This window comes from Camelus bactrianus, chromosome X, assembly GCF_048773025.1.
Source record: "Camelus bactrianus isolate YW-2024 breed Bactrian camel chromosome X, ASM4877302v1, whole genome shotgun sequence".
Classification (NCBI taxonomy): domain Eukaryota; kingdom Metazoa; phylum Chordata; class Mammalia; order Artiodactyla; family Camelidae; genus Camelus; species Camelus bactrianus.
In genome coordinates this window covers 7,421,406-7,444,568 of record NC_133575.1, presented here as the reverse complement: position 1 = coordinate 7,444,568, position 23,163 = coordinate 7,421,406, and the positions used below count along the sequence as shown (strand labels likewise).

Sequence of the window (23,163 nt, the reverse complement as noted above, 5' to 3'; positions counted from 1 at the left end):
TTCATCCATTAGCATTAGAATCTGTTCAAAGTATTTTTGCTCACATTTCTCCCAAGAAGCCTCTTGCCTTTGTTCTGTCCGGGCACCTGGTTCTGACACTGTTCTTCATATCCTGTTTTCGTCCGTCAGCACTGTTGTCTTTTTCATTGCCACGTTCCCATGCTCCTCTTCTCTCGTGTGGGCTTTACAATAACAATTTAGAACAAAAGAGTCACTCCTCTTTCTGTTGCCTTAAAAAAAAAAAAAAAAAAGACTTCACACCCTGACTGTAGGGCTTCAGTGATCACGGGAACCTTCTAAAGCACGTCCTTCGCAATAGTTAACGAGGAGTTGCAAAGAAGGGTTATTTTTCTTTATTTTTTAAGATCTCGAAGTAGCTGCAGGGTATTGTGAGCAGGAGGGTTTTGTGTGTGGCTCACTTTGAAGTTGAGGGAAAAAGCAATTTCCTTTGAGAAAAGGAGCTATCATACGTGGGGAGAATTTCCCAGTCTGTTCTTACAAGAGGTATCCGTTACTCTGTGACATCGTCCTTACCTCAGTGTGTGCGTGTCATTGCATCAGTGTAGTTGTGGGTGTCACGTCATTGAACTATTGTGAGATACCACGTTGGCCATCATCAGCGAGTATTTAGTGATATATTTTTCTCCTGGTGATCAGAAGTGGGAAGGGGAGAGCTTGCTCTTTCTGTGCCTTTTAGAGGAGTTCTGGAGGAATGAAGTAAGAAAACATTTTCCTAAGAGGCAAGTGTTTCTCCAGGGAGTTTTGCTTGCTGCAAAAATCCAGCTCCACTGGTCTTGTCCTTCAGAGACTAGACCTCTTGTATGATCTTGCTAATTTCTGAATAACTTTTTCACATATGAGTGGGCAGATTTTTTTGTTTTCCCATATATAAGTTATTTACAGGTTTCTGGTTTTGCACAGAGGAAGGAAAGCTTCTTTCACGGGGGACGGATGCTATAACCGAGGGGTTTGTAAAGAGTGAATACTGTTGAGCGCCAAGTCATTTTGCAAAGATGTTTGTGTGTGTGGGGGTGTGTACATATACACACGTACATATTCATTTATGGCTCCAAAGACTAATTGCATTGTAGACATGCATAGGATTTTATATAGACATAGGGATAGTTCTCTGAATGTGTATAGAAATGTCTACTGAACTATAAATACACTTGGAAAAGCATTCACTTTTCATCTGTGGGTGGTTTCACAGGAATCATTCGTGTCCATTTCTGCAACCACCATGCTCTTGGGCCAGCTCTCCAGGAGGTGGGATCTAGACTTCTGTCAGGAGACTAGGTGTGACAAGTTTTCAATCTCTTCCTTCAAGTCTGCTATCACTGCCTTCCGAACCAAATTCTTGCCTGACACCTGGTACAGCATAGCCCTGGAAAACATGTCATTTTCAGCGTCATGTAAAATAGGTTCCATTTGTCTTTAAAACCGGATGCCAGCTTTCTGAGCATGAACTGTAAAAGATATGAAATGTCTGAGACCCTCTGACAGTGGGGAATTTCCTGTAGAAGTAGTCAGATTATGCTCTCAAGAAGATTCTAGGATTTTGTTGTTTATCATTTTCTTGTTTTTGCGGGGTGGAGGGAATGTTTCCTGATGATTCAGGCTAATTCTTTCCCAGCAACGCCAAAATGTCTCAGAGGAATCTTGACAATTTTCATGTTGTTTTAGCAAAAGCAGTGCTTTTACATCTCTTGATGATGAAAAGTTCTTTCAAATTCTATTGGATGATGTGCATTTGTCTTTCCCATGGACAGTGAGGACTTCTTTGGGAAGTCGTGTGTGTATGAAATTAAATAATCCCTTTGTTTATTGTGAAAAGACAAATGAAATTATGGTTTGTGGAGACCTAAGGCAAGAAAATGGATGTTTGCATTTCTATGTCCTAACACCCGAGGCATGCTTTGGTTTCCCATGAGGTGTGACGTGAAAGTTGGCATCACGACGTGCAAACCAGGCAACACGAAGAAGCAGTTCTCGCTTTGTGCTTGCCCTTTATCAAGAATGTTCTTTAAACACCTTTGGTGGAGTCCAAATGTCTGGTTTATAAATCGAATCGTGCAGGTTTGCAACCAGTGTGGGTTTTCTTTTTTTTTTTTCCCCCACACTTTCCTGATAACTTACTTTCATTGCAGTTTCTTGCCTTGTATAGAGTGATAAGCAACATCCTCAAGAGAACTGCAGTGCAGGGCAATTTTTTTTCTTTTTTTTTTGCTTTTGGGAAGACTGCTTCCCCTTCTTCCTTCAGACAATTAATTTTTAAAAGATCACTTTCCATTGTCAATTCACCCTTTCTTTGCTATTCTGGAGACTGAAATTTGGGACACCCAGCACAGAATTGCTGTGTGTCTGTGTTTATATTTGTATGATATGTACATGTCTATATGTTATATGCTATGTCTCTGTGCTATAGGCATATATAACATCTACTTACCTGTATGTGTATATATGTAAAACTTGCTTGTGGGTGTGCATACTTGCGTGTATATTTCATATACATATTTTCAATTGTTGATCAGGATGATCTATTGCAATTTAGATCTCTTTTTGAAAGAAAAAAAATATTGCTTTATTGTGTCTGTACAAGAGAGCATTCTTCCTGATGTAGTATTTAAAAAAAAATTCTAGATTCTATATTTTAATCCAAAAGACACAAAATCAGAAGTATAGTATTTAAAAAAAAATCACAAACCAGTATCCAGAGCATAATGTGATCATGTGCCCAGGAGGCCAAAAGGATCAGAATACAGGGGAGGCGAGCACCCGTTGCTGACCCCGGGAGCTGGGCAGGACAGCTCCTGTTGGCAGCTTAGAAAGCGGGCATCCGGCGCTCAGCTGTAGGACACTGACCCGCTGCTGGTCCCTGTGAGCCCTGAGGGTACAGATCCTGGTGCCAAGTCATGATTTTGGGGGGCACAGAGCACAGGGTATTGACCTGACCCAAATGGCCTTTTCCTTTGGTTGAGATGAGCACCGAGGAGGCCAGGGCCCAGGGGAGCCCCGGCAGGGTCCACGGAAAAGGCAGTTGGAAAGCAAGAGGGAGTTTTGATTCTTCAACTCAGCAACCCTGGCGGGGTCGATGAGGTGGAGCTGGCCTTCCTGGAATTGTCGCGTCGATTTTCCTGTTGTGTTTCACTGTTGACGCGCTCACAGACACACAGGACTGCTCCGGCACTGCCTGCCACCCACCATCTGGTCTCGGTGGCCTGTCTGTCATTTCGTGGGTCCCCCATCCTCTGCCTCCGGCGATGTTTCTTCAAAAAGAACTAGGGTGCAGTCCATTGGTGGGTATTCAAGGCCATCTATTTGTAAGACTCTGGAGAGATGTTTAAAGAACTGTTAAGGACAAATGTGCTGTTTCCTGTTTTTAACCTGTTTATCTGTCTTTCTGTAGAACAAATTGCATTTCTCATTGCTTTTTTTGCATTGTCATTTGTGTCTTTTTGCTTGTCTGCTTGTATAAATGAAATCCAGAAGGTGTATTTAAGCATTCTGTTAAGTAAATTTGGAAGACTGGGTTTCAATTAAAATAACCAGACAGTGTGACCTAGCTCCCATTTCTCCTTAATTTTTATCATTAAAGCCTTCATATCCCTGAAGACATCTGCCGTGCTTCGAAGTGATTCTTTTCAGGAATGTTCATTCATTATTAATCAGATGGCAGGGGCAAGAGAGTATGTGATTATTTTAAGGAACGTCCTAGAGATCCAATTACTAAAAAATGAGCTTGTTACAGACAGACATGGACATGCAGAATAGGTTTTGTGAACAGTTTAATTCAATTTGCAGGAATTCCACCAGGTGGGTGTTGAGTGAAATTTAGTCTTCCCCGCTTCTCACTTCGGGTACCAGGTAAAACATTTAAGCTTCAGCCCTCCATAGAATGCAGATGAAATGACGAGTTACTAAAAATATCTCTTGCATTAATTAGTTATTTTAAAACTTGCAGCTAATGCCTCAGAGTTCATCTCCTTGTCACTTTTTTTCTTCAGTCAGTCCTTCTGGTCCCCTAAAATTTTGTTGTCAGAAATGTTTCCTCATCTGCCATGATGAGGTGAATGCATTTGAGTGAGTTGACAGTTGGAGGCTAACCACAGTGATGTTTCGGAGGTATTGCCTATAGAATGTTACGGTATCGCTTCTTTTTCTCACCTGTTCCTACTCGATGTATTATTGGTACTGTTGCTTTAAGAACCTTTTTGCGTTTTTACTGCTCTCTGCGGTAATTTGGGGTGGGGTAGACACTGTATTGTGGGATCAATTTCCAGGCTTTCAGAATGCTGTGCAGTTCGGCTGGCTCTCCTGCTCACCTCCCTATCTCTTCATGGTCCTGTTTTATTGTGCTTTTACTGACTCACCTGCTTCTCAGACCAGCCAGGATACTAATCAGTGAAGTAGCTTTGGGGTAGTATTTTTGTTGCGTGATTTTTATAACTCACAGTTAAACCAGGGTTGACTGTGCAGACATCAAGTGCTTGGAATATGTTAGTTAAAATACTCTATTTGTGATGAATTGGTCTTGGATTATAGCACCCAATTTTTACTGCTTTCCTGTCACATGATTGGGGTTTGGAGATTCTGTTTATCTGAGATGAGAGCGAAACCTTTCTGAGTTCAGTCCCTGATGCAAAGCCTGCCTCACAAACTGAGGTTAACTTCCAGTGTTTCACAATTCCCAAGGTTTTAGTCCTCTAAAAGGTTATTTATGCTGATTCAAGATGAAAAACATCATTCCACAATCCTTAAAAAAACTCCACCTACGGCTCTGTAATAGAGATAATCCTATAGCAAAAATCCAGACAACAATAAGTCAACTAAATCTTAATCACCCGTGTGAAGCAATGGAAGAGGAAATTGACTTGATCCTTCTTCTGAAATTTAGGACTCTTAAAGAATTAAATTTATGCATAGCGTTTCTGATGCTGTCTCTTTTTCACGACACTTTTAGGAATTTCCTTTTCCAAACCATTTTTCTGTGCCTCAGTATAACTGCAGTTTTGATGGTGTTTGCCATCTCTGTTATGTTACGGTAAAACCTATGTTTTAGTTAACATCAAGCTTAGTTTCCATTCTCCAGAGGATATTTGGGGGGCGGGGGAGCGGAGGAAGTACTTGAGAATCATCTAGGCAGTTGCTGAGAGCCACCTGGTCTTAACAATTGACCACAGGCCACCAAGTGTTGTTATGCAAGCTATTCCTTGGTCCAGTGACTCATTAATTTCGCTCATAGTGATGGCTTTCAGAGCCTTACACAGTGAAAGTAAAATTATAGGTGGCTAGAATGCATGTACTTTTCTGTATACTCCAAATGAGGAAAATGATCATTTTTGATGGAGTGTGCAGATGTGACATAGAATACACATAGGGGAGCATTGAGAGGTGGATTTTCTTTATGATTACAATGTCAACACCTCCAGTAAGAGAAATGTGGAATCAAAAGCTCATGGATGACATGATGACCATTGAATATCTCCTCATTCTAGTGGGTGATTGAATTCATAGACTGCACTTGGTCTGGAGACTCCTAATCCTTGGTCACTTCTTGAGTATATGGAGGAAATTTCCGTCCTCTTGGGAATCTGAACTGGAAAGCCTGATCATTAACTTGGGCCATGTATGAAACCTTTCTGTACCTGCCATCTTCACAGGGATCCTGGGTGTTTCTTTAAGATGCAGGTTATCTTCATTAAGTCATAGCAGGAGTCAGGAGAGACTACAAGGAATAAAGTTGTGAAATCCTAAAATGAGCTGCCAAGCAGGACAGTGGCAAGGGTTGTAACAGCATAGGCAGGGGTTAAATGTTTTCTCTGCATTGACTTGTCAGGTGAATAGTTTTGCCTTTTACTTCAAAGGAGCGGGCAAAAAAAAAAAAAAGGATCCAACAGATAGGAAACTCCTTAACTTCCATCTCCCTGGCTGATAGCAGTGAACCATGAGGGTTCTTATCCTGACCTCACCCATCTCGCTTCTCAAGCCTAAACCATACATCTGAGCTCTTGCAATCCCAGGGTCCTTCCTCTTCCACTGGGGACTTTCTCCTCCCATCTGTTTCCTTTCGTACCTGTACCTTGGACGAAAGAAAGCCCTTCTGCCTCTGGGAAAGTCCTCCTTCAGGGAGGAGTGCTACCTCAGGGTGGTGATGCCTAGAGCCCAGAGGGACCAAGGGAGCATCTGCCCAGGCAACTGGATCGGCCACATCACCTTAACCATCACCTGGGTTCCAAGGTTCAGTCATCCCTACAGCCTCACCACTAGCTCTCCCTCTGATCTTTCCGTTGATTAATTTTCCTTAAACCCAAAAGACCTCTCCCATCCAAGTTTTATCCTGGGGGGTCTTACAGGGGAAGGTAGTCATTTGGCTCAGGGCATCCATTCACAATTGGCCTCAGATTTAGACTATGAAATGTTACCTCCATATGAGGTTCGTGTTTGTGCTCACACATGCCTGCCTGTCTTGGTCCCAGAGCTAACCCAACTCTATTGAAAGAATGAGGAATGATAAAAGAAAATGACTCCTATAACTTTAAACCTGGGTCCCAGTCCTGATCACTCTGTTGTGTACTAGGAAATAATATTTTTAAATAAATATTTTAGTGATTTTGTGAATAGGATAGCTGTATGGCTTTGTGTTTTTCAGCTAAAAGCTTTACTTTGCTTATTGTAAACATTTAAGACATGTCACACTATTTCAAGACATCTTTTAAAACATTTCTTCTTTTTTGGGGGGGTGGTAATTAGGTTTGTTTATTTGTTTTTACAGGAAATACTGGGGATTGGACCCAGTATCTTGTGCATGCTAAGCCTGCGTTCCACGTCTAGAGCTATACCCACCCCCCAAAACATTTCTTTTTTTTTTTAATTGAAGTATAGTTGATTTATAATCTTGTATTAGTTTCTGGTGTACAGCATAGTGACTGTTATACATATATGTATATTCTTTTTTATATTCTTTTTCATTATAGGCTGTTATTACAAGTTACTGAATATAGTTCTCTGTGCTAGACAGTAGGACCTTGTTTATCTATTTTATATATAATAGTATCTGCAAAACCCAAGTGCCTAATTTATCCCTCCCCACCCTTTTCCCCTTTGGTAACCATCGTTTATTTTCTTTGTTTTTTGGGGGGGAGGGTTATAATTAGGCTTATTCATTTATTTATTTTAATGGAGGTGCTGGGAATTGAATCCAGGACCTCATGCATGCTAGGCAAGCACTCTACCACTGAGCTATACCCTCCTCCATCATAAGTTTGTTTTCTATGTCTGTGAGTCTGTTTCTATTTTATAAATAAGTTCATTTGTATCTTTTTTTTTATATTCCACATATAAGGGATATCTAGGATGTTTGTCCAACTCTGGCTGAGTTACTTCACTTAGTATGATAATCTCTAGGTCCATCCATGTTGCTGCAAATGTCATTATTTCATTCTTTTTTATGGCCGAGTAGTATTCCTGTGTGTGTGTGTGTGTGTGTGTGTGTGTGTGTGTAGATACACATATATACCACGTCGTCTTTATCCAATCATCTGTCAATGGGCATTTAGTTTGTTTCCATGTCCTGGCCATTGTAAATGGACATTTAAAACAGTTCTGTTTAATATGAAATCACCAAATACAGTAGTGGCTAGAGTGCTTTGGGCTTCTAGGAGGTTCTGCTCTAATCTTTAAAGAAAACAAAACAAAACAAAAACAAGAAAATGAACATGAAACAAACAAACAAAAATTTCATGAGGGGAAAAATGATGTGTATTAGGACAAAAAGCAGAGGCAGACGAAGAGCAGAAAATGGTCCCATGTACTGGGTCTCCAGTGCAGGAGGTGAGTGATGGGAAATAAGGTTGAAGAAGCAGTTAGGGAGAAAGTTGGACAAGGCTTTGAAAAAGGAGTGAAGATGGCATGACTCGTACTTTGGGCCGTAGGGAGCTGCTCGATGTTTTGCGCCTTTTAAGAAAAGGGATGGGAAGAAGTTGTGGTTCCCGATATGTGTTGCAAAGATGAAACTGAAGGATGAAAGGTTGGAGGTAAGAAATCATATTGCGGGTGTTCTTGGTTTTGTGTGGGGTTTTTCGGTTTTTGGTTTTGGTTTGTTTGCTGTGGGTAACAGTCTAGGAATGCAGTAAAGAAGATCTGGAAAATATGGAGGCAGAGAGAACAGAGAAACCAGTCATAGAACTGCTAGGTTTGATATTTACATGTCTTGGCTCATGATTTAGATTTGGGGGAAGGAGAGCATATAGTTTTCTATTGATGCTGTAACAAATGACCACAAACTTGATGGCGTTAAACAGCCCTGGAGGTCCTAAGTCTGCCACAGGTCTCACTGAGCTGTAATTAAGGTATCTGCAGGGCTGCATTCCATCTGGAGGCTCTAAGGGATAATCTGTTTCTTTACCTTTTCCAGCTGCTACAGGCTACCCACATCCCTTGGCTTGTGGCCTCCTTCCATCTCCAAAGCTAGCAATGGCTGTCAGGTCTGTTTCACATGGCATCATCTGCCACTACTCTTTTGCATCCATTTCAATATTTAAAGATGCTTGTGATTACATGGAGTTCCCCTGGATAATCCAGACTGATCTCCTTGTCTCAAGGTCAGCTGCTTAGCAACCTTAATTTCACCTGCAACCAGAACTCCCCTTTGCCTTGTAATGTAGAATATTCACAGGTTCCAGGAATTGGGATGGGGACATCTGTAGGGACCATTATTCTGCCCCCTTCCCCAGAGAGGGAGGAGTGAAAGATAAGATGAGTCTGTGACTTGTGCTGATCAGGACAAATGGAAGCACCCAGGAGGTTTGGAGGGCATTTGGGTTTGGGAGGGGAGCTGATGAGTCCCATGAGATGTGCACTCCGAGTCGAGGCACTTACAGTAAACAAAGCAAAGTACTGTCATTGCTGGACTGGGATTCTGAAAAGAGATGGCCCCGCGAGATATGAGCCTAGGAGTCATTCTCAGAGAGACAGGGCATGAATGAACGAGCAACCTGGATGGCTTTTGGATGGAAGGCTGGCTGGCCGGCCCTTTAGAAAACACCCAGGCTTTGATTAGCTGGAGGGGAAGTCAGCAGTGGTTAGAGAGGAAACCAGAAAAGCCCAATCTCAGTGCTACACAGAATGAGAGAGGGGGGTACAGAAGGAAGAGATGCATAAAAGAAATAGCCATGTATGATTTTCCGTTTGAAAGTGAAGTGCTTTCCTCAGAAGTCTTGAGTCTGTAAGAAGTTTCTCGAAAAGATGTCTTGTACCCTGTGCTTCCCAGCATCCAGGGCTTAACTGTAACCTATAACCAGAGGCTCTCCCGCTGAGGGATGTGATTGGAGGGAACTGGAGGGAACCTCTGTGGACATCACCCAGGGACACACGGCTGATAAATAGCAGAGCTGCTGATCATCCTAGATTATCTGGCTGCCCACCCAACTCTCCTTTCACGGCTGTGCCCTGTTCTGGACTAGAAACAGTGGAGGTGTGAGCTGTGAATTGTTCCCATCCCCAGTTTGTTGCGAGGGTTCCCATGATTACCAACATCCTCCTCTGAATGAGAACCAATCGGCCCATTCAGAAAAATGTTGAACTATAGAATTTCCTGACAATGATATGCAAGTGTGACTTCCTTCCATTGTAGTGAGGGCTAAGAATCTCTCTCCCTCCCCCTTTTAATTGGAGGACTGGGAATTAGATTCCAGGAGTTCTGAACAGAAAAAGAGAACATTTTACACAAAATCTGCCCCCACTCCCACGCCCCATACCTCTGTGTGCTTGGTGAACCCCCTATTGATTTTCTAAAACCCACCTGGCATATTGCCTCCTTTAGGAAGCTTCCCCATCCTCTTCTCACCCGCTCTTTGGTGTGTGTCTTTTGTTATGTTGGATGGCAATTTGTATTTTCTCTCCTCTAATAGACTGTAAGATCACAGAAGGACAGGCTAGGTGTTACCAGGTCTTCTCCCAGGACCCAGCACCTAGAGGGACTTAAATATTTGGTGAAAGAGTGAATGATATTTTTGTTTCTCAAAAAAGGTATTTTGAAGAAAGCTAGAAAATAAACCATGCTAATTTTTAAGATGAGGGGATGGCATGGTTGTTTACTAGTAACATATTGTTGAAGAGTTTAACAAAAATATTGAGACAATGACAAAATCTGGATAAAAATATTAACAGTGAGATCCACTGTAGGTATCAAATCAACACCCCTTCCTTTCTGGCAGCATTCAGACAAAACATTCAGAAAATTGGCTGAACCTCACTTTGCACCTAAATATTTTGTCATCACTTAATACAATTAACCAACAGTTACAGCCTGGACATTTGCATAAAACACCACGCCAAGCGCTGTGGCAATAAAAGAAAACAGGTCCAGTTCTGAGCAGCTGCTATTAAATCAGTCTTGCATGAATTGCCCCTGAGCACTTGACTCACATGATGTCCACTGATGTCGGGGTGAAACCCCGTGGCATAGCATTTCCCGTTAGCGCTCGAAACATGTACGAGCGTGTTGAAGTCTTACTCCACCAGCATGGCCGTCATTGCCCACACAGCATTTTATTCATACCTCTCTGAGAGTGATTTTCATTTCTGTTTTGGCTGGCTGTACCTGTCTCTGTCTTCTAAAACGTGGATCAGCAGAATAAGATCCGCAGGCCAGATCCAGCATGCTACCTGCTTTTGTAAACGTGATTCCATGGGACAGCAGCAGTCATTCATGTATGGATTGCATGGGACTGCTTTTGCTGCTCCAGGGGCTGAGTTGAGTAGTTGCAGCAGAGACTGGCCTGCAATGCTGAAAATATTTTTTTCTCTTGGCCTTTATAGAAAAAGTTGGCTGACCTCTGTTCTAGTATCTTGAGAGCTCCTTAAAGAAAACGGTTATGTTGTATTCTTTTGGATTTCAACCCTAACATCAGTGCTTGTATTAGCTCAGTGAATGTTTGAGTCTTACTGTGTGCAGGACACTGTTCCAGGTGCTGGCAGGACATCCCTCAAGAAGCAAAGCAAGGTCTCTGCTCTCCTAGAGCTGATGTTCTAGTTATGGGGTCGTGAGGAGATAGGGAGCAGTGAACCATCTAATAGATTATGTCGGTGATGAATGTTATGGAAGGAAACAAACTAGGTGGGGAAGGAAGCTTGCCATGATGGGTGGGTGGGTGGTCATGGTGGGAGGAGGTGAACTGGTTTGATGTGGGTTCACAAAGAAGGTGACACTGGAGCAGAGAGTCACATGGATTCCAAAGACCTTGCGAAGGGGAAATGGGACGTGCTTGGCGTGTTTGAGGAATCACAAGGCAGCCATGTACCCAGAGCAGAACAAGGGCTAGCGCGGGAGGAAATGAGGTCACTGTCGGAATCTGTGTTCTCTGGGGCGGGTTTGATTCTGGGGAACTTCTCCCTGAGTGAGATGGGAAACCCCTGGAGGGTAGAACAGAGGAGAGGCAGGCTCTGTCTTGCTTTAACAGGCTCTGTGGCTTCTGAGTAGAGGATAGACTGTAGGGGGAGGGGCAGGAGTGAGCAGGAGCCAGGAGACCATTTAAAAAAGTACTGTGATCATCTAGGTAGGAGAGGATGTTGGCTTGGCCCGTGATCATAGAGGTGGGATGTGATGAGGATGCCAGATTCTGGCTTCTCCAGCCGGTTTAGTGCCTGGCATTCAGTAAACGTCTCTTGAATAAAATGTCAGTGTTTCCATTGGGGTCGGCCATGGAATTGCCTCTAGAAATACTGATGGTGCCACTATGGGATGGAGTCCTGGCGACTGCCTAAAAATACAATCATCAGAGCTCTCCAGACATAGGAGACGCTTAGCCGTCTGTTGAGAACCATCAGTACGTGTTTTCGTTTCACCTGGGAACAAAGCCGACCAAAGGGGCTACATTTTCCCTTGACTTTACATGCTTCTGATAGGAAGTGAGAAGAAATTTGATGTAGAGAGAATTCTGTTTTTCCATGATGAACCTAGAGATTGTTGAATAGGTAAAACCTTTCCGATTCTTCCAAACCATCTATAGGAAGAGTTGGCCCGGACCAAGTGGGGATGATAAGTTTCTCACCACAGCAGCCCCGGTGTTTCCATTGCAGGTTGTAGAAGGATGAACTGGTCTTTCATATTTCAAATCTCAGCTGCCCATTTACCCTTTCTTATGTAGTTAATATCAGCGGATAGCTGAAGAGGGTTTTAAGATGCCAGGCTTCTGTGAAGCCAGCAGCTCTTTAATTTTTAACAAGCTCGGCGCATACTCTCCACTTTTAATGATCAGTTACTGTTCCGTTGATGAGCACGATGAGCATTAGTTTAACCAAAGCAACACATGGTATTTAGGAGGGATACTCCTTCAGAGGGGGTCAGGCTATTCTGGAAATGGCGAATTTTGTAAATAAATGGAGGTGTGAATACAAAAAGGCTGATTGTCAGAATCACTAAACAGAGCTTTGGATGTGAAGCCTTCCCATGAATCCGGCTGAGAAAACCCCCCGGAGGGGTGATTTGAACCTTGCATCCACTGGGTGAACTGCATGATTCTCCCACAGCCCGCAGTGGGCTGCAGCTAATATGCCCGTCAGTGTTGCGCCGACCTCCGCTAATGGCCTTGAAAGGGAGAAGGTTCAAAGAAGCTTGGTTCCCAGGCCTGCTAATGAGCAGGAGGCCTCTTCCCCCTTAATGAGCTGGGGTTTATGTGTGATTCTTTGCCCTACCCTTTCTGAAGGGGAGGCAGGGGAGAGTTCACAAAAGCAGCAAGTCTTCCCGGACGAGGGGAGCGTGCAGCTGGGCCACCCGAAGGCAGCCTGGAGGGGAGCATCGGAGCTGGTGGAGGTCGTGCCCGGGCCAACGTGGCTCTGAGGGTGAGGCTGGACCTCCTGCTAGTCCGGCCTGTCGCTGGCTACAGTGACAAGCCCTTGATGGGAATTTTGAAGCCTGGAGGGCTGTGCAGGGTCCATCGGCAGCCCTGGTAAGCCTCCTCAGAGGGGAGTGACTGCCTTCAACTGCTTTCTATACTCAGCCCATAACCATTGTAACTTTGCAAATGAATAGTGTAGCCATGAAAATCCTTGTTCTAATTAACTAAATCGCTATTAGGCATTGGTACCCAAGCTCACTGCAGCCACTAAAAAGGCCTCCAGAGATTTTTCTCTGCTCCTCTCTGCCCACCCACATCCCACCCCTGGGTTAAACAATAGAATTATTCAGAAGAGTTACAGACACTTGCCAGAAACATTGCCTCCATTCACAACCGTCTTTGTGAAAGTCAGTGTTTTTTTCTCAGGAATATATTTTGGAAACTAACATCCCATGTTTAAGCATTATCATTTCCACTGAAATCATCCATTTGATTTCATACACATTTCATGCCCCTTTCTATTTCCCTGAAGCATGGTTTGGAATGGCAGCGTGGAAGTCCTTAAGACACATATACTTAACATAAATCCATAAGCGCAAAGTTATGAAAGACTGTAGTTCATTAATGACTGTTTCTACATTTTCAACGCAAGGAAAACTTGGCCATGACACAATAAGATTATTGTGATTAGATATGGAAATTACAGTTTCAAGAACTTGCCAGTTTGGCGTAAGATCCTGTAAAGAACAGAATCACCCCCCCCCCAAAAAAGCTGCTGTCAGCGACAGGAACTTTGAGGAAACGTTATCTGGTCTGCTGGCTTAGGGTGCCCCCCCCCCATTTCCCTGGGGAATAGAAAGAGGATTATTTGGAATGTACACACATTTAGCCTTCCATGACCTGGGTTGGAAATTACTCTGAGATGCATTCAAAGCTGACAGCCCCCACCATGGCCAACCCCCTCGCGCCTAATCACATCTTACGTTCTGTTTCCAGATAGCTGGTCAGCTTCCTTGGATTTTGCTGATGACCCAGGAGAGCTTTGCCTGAAGATGGAAACACTGGAGTCGGAGCTGACCTGCCCTATTTGTCTGGAGCTCTTTGAGGACCCTCTCCTGCTCCCCTGTGCACACAGCCTCTGCTTCAACTGCGCCCACCGCATCCTGGTGTCACACTGCGCTACCAACGAGTCCGTGGAGTCCATCACTGCCTTCCAGTGCCCCACCTGCCGGCATGTCATCACACTCAGCCAGCGAGGTCTAGACGGGCTCAAACGCAACGTCACCCTGCAGAACATCATCGACAGGTTCCAGAAAGCCTCAGTGAGCGGGCCCAATTCCCCCAGCGAGACCCGCCGGGAGCGGGCGTTTGACGGCAACACCATGACCTCCGCTGAGAAAGTCCTCTGCCAGTTCTGTGACCAGGATCCCGCCCAGGATGCTGTGAAAACCTGTGTCACTTGCGAAGTGTCCTACTGTGACGAGTGCCTGAAAGCCACTCACCCGAACAAGAAGCCCTTTACGGGCCATCGTCTGATTGAGCCAATTCCGGACTCGCACATCCGGGGGCTGATGTGCTTGGAGCACGAGGATGAGAAGGTGAATATGTACTGTGTGACCGATGACCAGTTAATCTGTGCCTTGTGTAAACTGGTTGGGCGGCACCGAGATCATCAGGTGGCAGCTTTGAGTGAGCGCTATGACAAATTGAAGGTTAGTCCGATCTGCCTTAAGCCAACCCCTTTCTGCCAGCAAATGTCATGGAAATAAAAAGTGTATTCACTGCTTGCTACGGGGCAGGTGAAGGTTTTCTCTTCCCCCTTTGTTATCTGATTAGTTGTAGCATGTTTTTTGGCAGCGTATAAAGGTTACACAACAAGGGTATCTTGTAAAAGTTGACTGCTGCTTGTAATTTTAGCGTTGTCAAGGTGAGGGCGAATTCAGAAAAGTCGGGATCATTTTCATTCCTTGCAGTTGAGAGCGAGAGAGCATGAGAGAGCGCGCTCGAGAGCTTGCAGGAAGGAATGACAGATAAAATCTGAGTTTGGGCATTTGGGGGGGCATGCATTTTCCTTGCTCATCAGGGAAAACTAATTTCTCTCTCATTGTACCTGTATCTAGTTACTGCACAAACAAAAGAATAGAGGGAGGAATGCCTGTAGCAAGCAAATGTGGGATTTTAGGGGACATGTGACCTTGTATTCCTTGTGTAAACGATCTGCAGCTTATTGGTGAAGGAGAGTGTTCCGACCATCTCGGGTTTCACGAAAGAATTCCTTTTTGAGGCTTTTGAGTCAGTAAGGTTACAGGCAGGACTGTTTGAACTTCACTTTTCACGTGAAATTATTAACCGAACTCCAGCTCGGGGAAGGATAATTAATAGGACTCTACATCAAATTAAAAAATCACTCTCTAAATATGGATAGAAGGCACCAGGGAAGAAATAAGCCAGGTCTCCAGATGTCTGTTCAACTTCGGGCAACGGTGGGTGTAATTATTGCAAACTCAGCCGAGAGAGTTTGCTCTGATAGTGAGACACTCCATATACTCTGCTTACCAGCTAATTTTAGATCACAAGACGCCAATTAAAAGGAGAGGAAGTATAAATTAAGAGCTTTGAGTAAATATATATTGAAGGCCTTCCTCTCAGGACAAACACACACTGTGTTGGTGAGCAAATAAAGTGAATCACATGATCAAAAGTTTTACCACTCAGCCCATCGTCGCCTCTCAGAAACGGTTTCTATCACTTCTCCTCCGTGCTGATGTGTGCTTGTGTTTACCGGGACCATGTAGTTTATTTTGGGACACTGGGATGCACGGACCACATCTTGATTTGGTTTGCCTATTTCTTGGGATGCTGAGGGAACTTGGTATGCTAAAGTGAATCCCTGTTTCCAAATGTCACTTGGGAAACAAAAGCATCCCCTGGGCAGCATGCCTCACTCAAAAGTGTCCATTGACAATCAGTGCAAATCCATCTTTAGGAAGTTAAGCCCTAGGATTTAGGTGATACAGACAAGGGAAGACAGCTGCTGACTGGTTTTCTAATGTCGTGCTCGAAGGTAGCCAAAAACACATCTCCAAGGTCAATAATAGCAAAGGCAATGCATGTTTGAATTGTGCTGCTGGAACAAATTCTTCAGAAATTGATATGGTTATCAAATTTTAGAAACCAAGGTGACGAGGACCCCCCCCCCCTTTTGGTTGAGGAGAGACAGAATATTTAAGATGATTGGAAATAGGTGTTCTGGTTTTCCAGAGTGTAAACATGCCAGATCGTTTTTTTTTTCCTTTACCAAAAAGTATTTCTTTAATTGCATTAACACTGCTTTTAATGACCACTTGTTAAAACACCACAATGGTGTTCGATATTCAACCACTCCCATACTTGATATTTAAATCTGATACTCGAGTTCTTCTCATTCCCTGCTTGCTGCCACAGAGGAGTTGTTACTATTTACATAACATCTCCAAGTTTATGAGGAGACACACTTTGATGCTCTAACCCTTTTTTTGATGAAAATGAAACTCTTCAATCACAAGTCCTGTACACTTGTCTAATCAAGCCTGTGGGGTAGCGGTCGTTGATACTGTTACCAAGAGGGCCTGACAACATATGATGTAGTAGATTGTATCTTGTAATTACAGAAATATAGGCATATAAACAGCACCCAGTGCACCAAAACACATTTATAGCCACTCAACAAAATATGCTTATAAGCATTTATTTATAGCCATCCACAAAAGGTGCTTATGAGCATTTAAACCAATAACATGCTAGCCTAGCCAGTTTGTTCTGAAACATGCCACTTATGTGAGTGTAAAAAAAGAAAATCATAGGATAGATGACATATGGGTATCTCTTGTTATTTCAAAACCTAAGGACAATATAAACCTTGATTTTTGAAGAAAGCGATAGCATGCTAAAAGGAGCAAAGCTCAGGAAGGGTATTTTTGTTAATGACTTTGATCTGAAAAACTAAATGTGTTCTCGAAGTATATTTTCCTGAAGCTTTAGCATCTCGTACAGAACTGGATTTGTGATGATGTAGAGACACCAAACACGGAGAAATTTGAGGATGCTTTCATTGATAACACAATAGGTCTGCTTTACTTTCTTGAATCTGTAAGGATTCAAGTGTCTCCTGTTTGAAATTTTTTTTTTTTACTTCTGTTAGTAAAAAAAAAAAAAAACTAAATACTATTAGTATTTGAAGAGGGGACTTCTGCAGTGATTATGAATAATTATTTCTTGCAGTAACACTCAACTTTGAGGGATGTTTTTTACTCACATTAGCTCTCAGTATACATGTGTTTATATAAAGAATTGGAATATACTTTTATACATTACAACTTTTTTTTCTAGACACAAAGGGGAAAAAAACAAAAATTTCAGCATGTGGAATTCATGCAAATAAAATCTTTCGCGTCATTTGAAAGAGCTTCAAGTTAGGCAAGTTAGGAATCTAATGCTTTCAGAGACTGTGCTTTGGGAAGTACTCATAAAATATTGAAGCAAAAAGAAAATTAAACCAGCATTTCCTGAACTCTATTTTAAGATGAAAAGAGAAAAGTCTTCCTGCCAAATGCATAAGCCTCTCAACGGAGCAGATCATAATGTGGACCTTTTTACATCATTTTAGTTGAATTTTAAGAAGCCCCTCAGACCTTCAAACTTGGATTAAAGGTTTGATTTGTGAACCACGTAACACCGAAGAGAATTTAATATAACACATTCCAGAGTTTTCAGGGAATTACACTGCAGTCGTTCGTTTTCTTCTGTTCCAACATATGATGTTGGAGCTCTTGTTTCTCTTCTCTGGTTACACCTATAACAATATACAAACCCAGAAAATGTGACCTTTCCTTGCCCTTCAGTTTTAGCAGAGTCCCACCTCAAGTGAGCTGAAGGTGAAGTTCCAGATCACTGTATCACCGTTGTGACTCTGGCCCTCGCTTGGCCTGAGGACTTGATTTGTATAATACCTCTTTCAATGGATCATCCCATTATAATTTTATAATAGTTTGTTCAAGGTTCCAATTAAATCTCAGCCTTCGTATGTAGTCCTTCTCATCTGGAGGTGAAGACATGGGATTTCGCTCTGGGGCTTCATTTATAGATTGTAAGGTTCTATATGCTTTGAAAGTCTTGGTCTGTATTTGCCATTGGGGAAGTTGTAAATGGATACTAAGCTAGACTTTTTTCTTTTTCCTTAGAATTTCTGTAACTTGTTTCTTCTTTGAAAATGGTATCAAATATAGCGCAGGTTGCAGGGAAAAGGTGTGTTGTGCATGTGTGTTACGTGCATATGTGGACAGACAGAAGCCAAGGATGCCGCTCCATCCTACAAGAGGCAGGATGGGCCCCCACCACGTAGCCATCTGGTCCCAAATCTCAGTTGTGCTCAGGTTGAGAAACCGTCATCTATGAGAAGAATTTAGTGTTTATTGCTGTGTTACTCTGCTAGGGCTGCCACATCAAAGGACCACAGACTAGGTGGCCTAAAGGAAAGAAATTTATTGTGTCACAGTTCAGGAGGGTAGAAGTCCAAAATCAAGGTGTCAGCAGAGTTGATTTCTTTTGAGGGCTGTGAGGGAAGGATGTATTCCAGGCCTCTCTCCTTGGGTTGCAGGTGTCTGTCTTCTCCCTGTGTCTCGTCGCATGGCATTCTCCGTGTGCTTGTCTTTGTGTTCAAACGTCCCCTTCTTAAAAGGATACCAGTCATGTTGGATTAAGGACCCACTCTACTCCAGTATGACCTCATCGTAACCATTTATGGTGACAATGAATTTATTCCTAAATAAGGTCACATTCAGAAATATTCAGAGTTAGGACTTCAGGGTATGAAATTGAGTGGGGGGGAGGCACTTACGAATCCATAACAGTCACTTACTCCAGTGTATACCTAGTTATCTAGTCAATTTGAACAGATGGTGTGTCTCCATCAATGATTTAATCACCTTAAGTTAGGCAGAGACCTTTGGCTCCCACTGTTCCATCACTCACCTAAGACTTGCAGATAATTCATTCTCAATAAATACTTGTCAGCTGCTTCATTGATGATCGTAATGCTATACGAAAGTTTAAATTAAATTCATAATTATATTGCAAATATTCATTTTATAAATGAAAAGCATTTTGTAAGATAATTTCTAAATTAGGGCAGAGCCAGATATTACCTGATATTTTATCTCACTGGACGTGAATCATCATTTTGGTCTCTACTGCGTTTTGTTGGTTAAAATTTCATGGGGTGAACTTCGATAAACTAGATCCCAGGTAAGTGTAGAACAGTTCACCTTTGTTCTGTGTCAGTATATGATGGACACTCAGTAGACCCATTAGACCTGTTATTTCATTTACCCTCCCATCAACTGTATCTGACATATAGGGTTGTTTTTTTTTTTTTTTTTTGAGAGATCATGAAAAGGTAAGTTAATAAATGCTTCATAAATGAAGACACTATGAACAGAAACAGTCTGCCTCCTTCACAGAGCTAGTACTTTAGCAGAGAGTTCCAGCAGGTGAATGTTTTCTCTGTTGATGGTGGAGGGAGGTACACTGTTCCCAAAGCAGGGACACCAACCCCAGACCTGAGAAATGGAGAAAGGCTTCCTGGAATAAGGACCATTACACCTACCATGACCAAGCTTTTATTAGAAAACAATGTCAGATTTACTAGATGTCTGTAAATTATTGGGTATCCGTCATTCTTTTTTATTTTTAACACTTACAACATCCCTTGTGCAACCCTATATCTTTTTTCAAACTGGTTCACCCGAATTCGAGGCTAGATTTGAATCTAAAATGTAGATAAACCTTAACGACATTTCGCCGTATGATGCCGTCGGAGTATGTGAGTAAGTCAGATGTCTGTCTTCCAACATGTTTTGGTTACATGAGGTCTCACCAGTTCCAACTGGCCCCTTCAAAATGCATTTTGGCGCCTGCTTATTTCATAGGACCATTTCTTTCATCTGCAGGATATTTTTTGAAACTTCCCATGTGATGAAATAGGGTTTCTGAATATTTGTAAAATATGTTAAACCTTTATTTTAATTTTCTTACTTTGGTACAAAAAGAAATTATGATATATGGAGTAAAAGAAAACATCTCCAGGGATATGTTTTTGACAGTAATCTCAAGGCTCCATCCTATTCTGTTCTCTTCCTCATCTGTCTATTCCCCGATGCATCCCCTCTCTCTCCCTCACCTGCAGAGAGGAATGTCTTATTGCCTGATAATTTATTGTTATTGGACTCACTTTTGAGAAGCTCAGAGTTCTGGGAAATGAACAGACAAGTACACAAGGTACCGTGTAGTCACATGGCTGTGTAAACATATGTAACTCTGGAGCCTGTTGCTTAGCTTAAGTTCGCCTGTGAAACAGGACTACTAACGTACTTACTTCCATAGAAACTTGGGAAAACAAATTCAATTGCATGTAAATCCTCAGCATTGTGCCTGGCACTATGTTAGAACATAATATTGTAAGAAACCAGGGAGTAGAATGGCGTGATGGTTAAGGTGTGGACTTGGAAGGCAGACAGCCCGCCAATTATTTTTTAACCACCGCTTGTCTTATTTGCGTGTGAGATAAGGGTCCACGTTGTTGCTTTCGTGTGCTCTTCTGTTTCTGTGTCTCCAGCACCTGGCAGGGCAGAGAGGCACAACAGTGAGTAAACACTTGTTGATGGACAGGCGCAGAATTGATGGGTTGGAGGAGTGCTTCAGGGTTCGGAGGAGGAAGGACTGACTCTGGTTTTGAATAGACAAGAAATCTTGCTTCAGGGTGGTGGGCTTTAAGCCGCCCTGACAGATCGGTGGATTATGCATCAAAGAAGAAAAGTGGGGCGTTCCTCGGGAGTGAGGCCAGCAGAGACCTGTTGGCAGGAATCCGCAAGACAGCTTAGGGATTCTAGACAATGCTGGCTGGAGCACAGGGTGCCGATGGAGGGGCCAGGGAGAGAGGATGTCGCAAGAGTCCTGTTGGGGGAAGAGTTTGAGTCTTTGAATGCCAGGTTAAGGGTTTGGGGGCATTTTTACTCTTCTCTATAGCGTAACACTGAAGTGATTTTGTTTTCGAGAGAGAGACACTGATGTGTATATTTTCTGAAGGTAGGGTCAGATGAGGATGTCAGAAAGATTAGGGTCCTTGGGTGCACGGAAGAAATAGAAGAGGGGAAAGATGTTCACATTGCTTTAGATTTTTGTGGTCTCTTTTTCAATTGGTGAAGTGAAGTAGTATCATAGGTCAACCCCCCCCCCCCACACACACACACACACTGTCAACAGAAACATGCAAATGGGTGAGTCTTGTCCATGAAGACTAAGGAAGTAGGAGTGGTCATTGCTGATTGGCTCTTGGATCCAGGCATAAATGCGATTCTTTTCCTGCTTTCCTGGTGCAGGGACATACTGGTGATGGGTGCTTATTTCTTCTGGCTTTTGAAGTGACTATAGAATGCTTTTCAAACCTCTGAATGTCTACCACAAACCTAAGGAATGTTTTATAGTCAGAAGCATCCTTGAAGGTCATGATGTTTCATCCCCATTCTGCAGATGAGGAAGTTGAGAGTGCTAAAAGGGGTTGCTCCAGATCACCTGGCAAGAGGACGTTGAGCTAGGACTAGAAGACACGTCCTCTGCTGCCTGGTTGTTCTGTGGCTCTTTGACTACTTGCTACTGCAGCTGACGGTGCCAGTTTGGACAGCATCGCCTTTCAAGTGGTTCAGTCATTTCTAAGGTTTCTTTTGAGGTTTGGAGACTAAACGCGGTGATTTTATGCTGGCACCTGGCCAGGCTGTAGGCCACCATCATGGATGTGGGATGATGCCTCTAGGGCCACCAAAAAAGCTGCCTTAAGATATCTCCATGCTGGGGGGAGGATGTAGCTCAGTGGTAGAGCGCCTGCTTAGCATGCACAAGGTCCTGGGTTCAGTCCCCAGTACCTCCATTTTAAAAACACCTAATAATAAATAAATAAGCCAACACCCCCCCCCCATAAAGACATCTCCATGCCAACATTTTCTCCAGTTGAGCCAGTGTACACTGGGTTGTCTTAAAGAGCCAGACCTCATGCCAGGAGCTGAGTTCACAGAGATGGCCCCAGATGACCTTGGGGACACTACAGAGGAAAGGAGATCCTTGTGTAGAGATAAATGAATGGTCATTGCAGCTTCAAAGGGGCTCCTAATTTCCCTCTTAGGGTGATTTTTTCCTGAATGTCTTAATATATAGATAACTACTTAATTTTACTGAAGTAGATAAAGTGAGTCAACCTAAGTGAGGAGCATCAACTTGTGCCTGGTACTTGCATTTAAGTTGAAAAGTTTTGAAAGAACACAATTCATCTTGGCCAGTTACAAAGCTAAAGTGCATACGATTTGCTGAAATTACATGAACTAAATATTTCATTTTTTAAAACAGTGATTTGCAAAATTCTGTTTCATTCTCTGTCATTGACAAAACAGAAATTAGGTTATTCTTAAAGAGATTAGTCAGTTTTTTGATACTGGCTAGGTAAATAATGAAGAAGACACAAGTGGCCTGAGGAAGTGAATGTAGCCAAAGATTGGATTTGTTCTCGATATGTAACATAAGCATTCTGGAAAAATCTGATAAAACTTCATTTACAAAATCCACTTAAAACTTAATTCACTTTATGTTTGGGACTTTTGGGCATAATACTTAAGGTCTTTGTCTACCCATGAGGATAGCTGTTAAGCTAACAGAAGAGCACATTTTTGCATTTTTCATCAAAAAAGAAAATGCTTGTAAAGTGTCTACCACGATGACTGGCACATAGTAAGCGTTCCATGAACATGAGGTATTATTCTATCTGGGCATTTACTGTTACAATAAAGGCTTCATTGGTGTAATCCAATCGTGGATTTCCTGGCAGCATCATAAATTACTCAGTGGTTATAGGGTCGATTTGTGTTTCTGGCTGACATGGGAAATTCTGAACAACCCTCAGGGGAATTATAATTGGCTGGAAACTTTGATTTGTCCTTCTTTTTAAACCAAGCTAAGTAGTAAAAGTGGACTTATAAGAAGCAATGACTGGTGGACTGAAAGAAATGGCTTGAAAAACAAGCACCATTTTGAAATCCAGGGGGACGAGCTAGTCTTTCATGTTCCTGGTGTACCGGATGGAATTGACACCCCAGGTGTTGACAGGACCTATGACTGTTTCCTAGGAAAGAGAAGCTGGCAGTCGGGTTTATGCCATGACTGTCACTTTCAGACACATATAGACAGATGAGGTACATAGAGGTGACATGACGTGCAGGCAGCCTGAACCAATCACAAGCTCAGTTGG

General features: G+C 42.7%; 1 protein-coding gene across 7 annotated transcripts in view; it reads left to right on the top strand.

Moving 5' to 3' along the window:
* The window catches only part of MID1 (midline 1), a 559,519-nt gene that overhangs the window by 437,207 nt on the left and 99,149 nt on the right, over positions 1–23,163 (top strand). For 5 of the 7 annotated variants that reach the window (XM_045525026.2, XM_045525025.2, XM_045525028.2 and 2 more), the window contains one exon: positions 13,833–14,548. In XM_045525026.2, the coding sequence (XP_045380982.1) occupies positions 13,889–14,548 (660 nt within the window). In that variant the 5' untranslated portion in view covers positions 13,833–13,888. Of the gene's footprint in view, positions 1–3,142; positions 3,297–13,832; positions 14,549–23,163 lie in introns of those variants that run through there. The other 2 variants (XM_010966202.3, XM_074358821.1) reach the window with 2 other exon arrangements.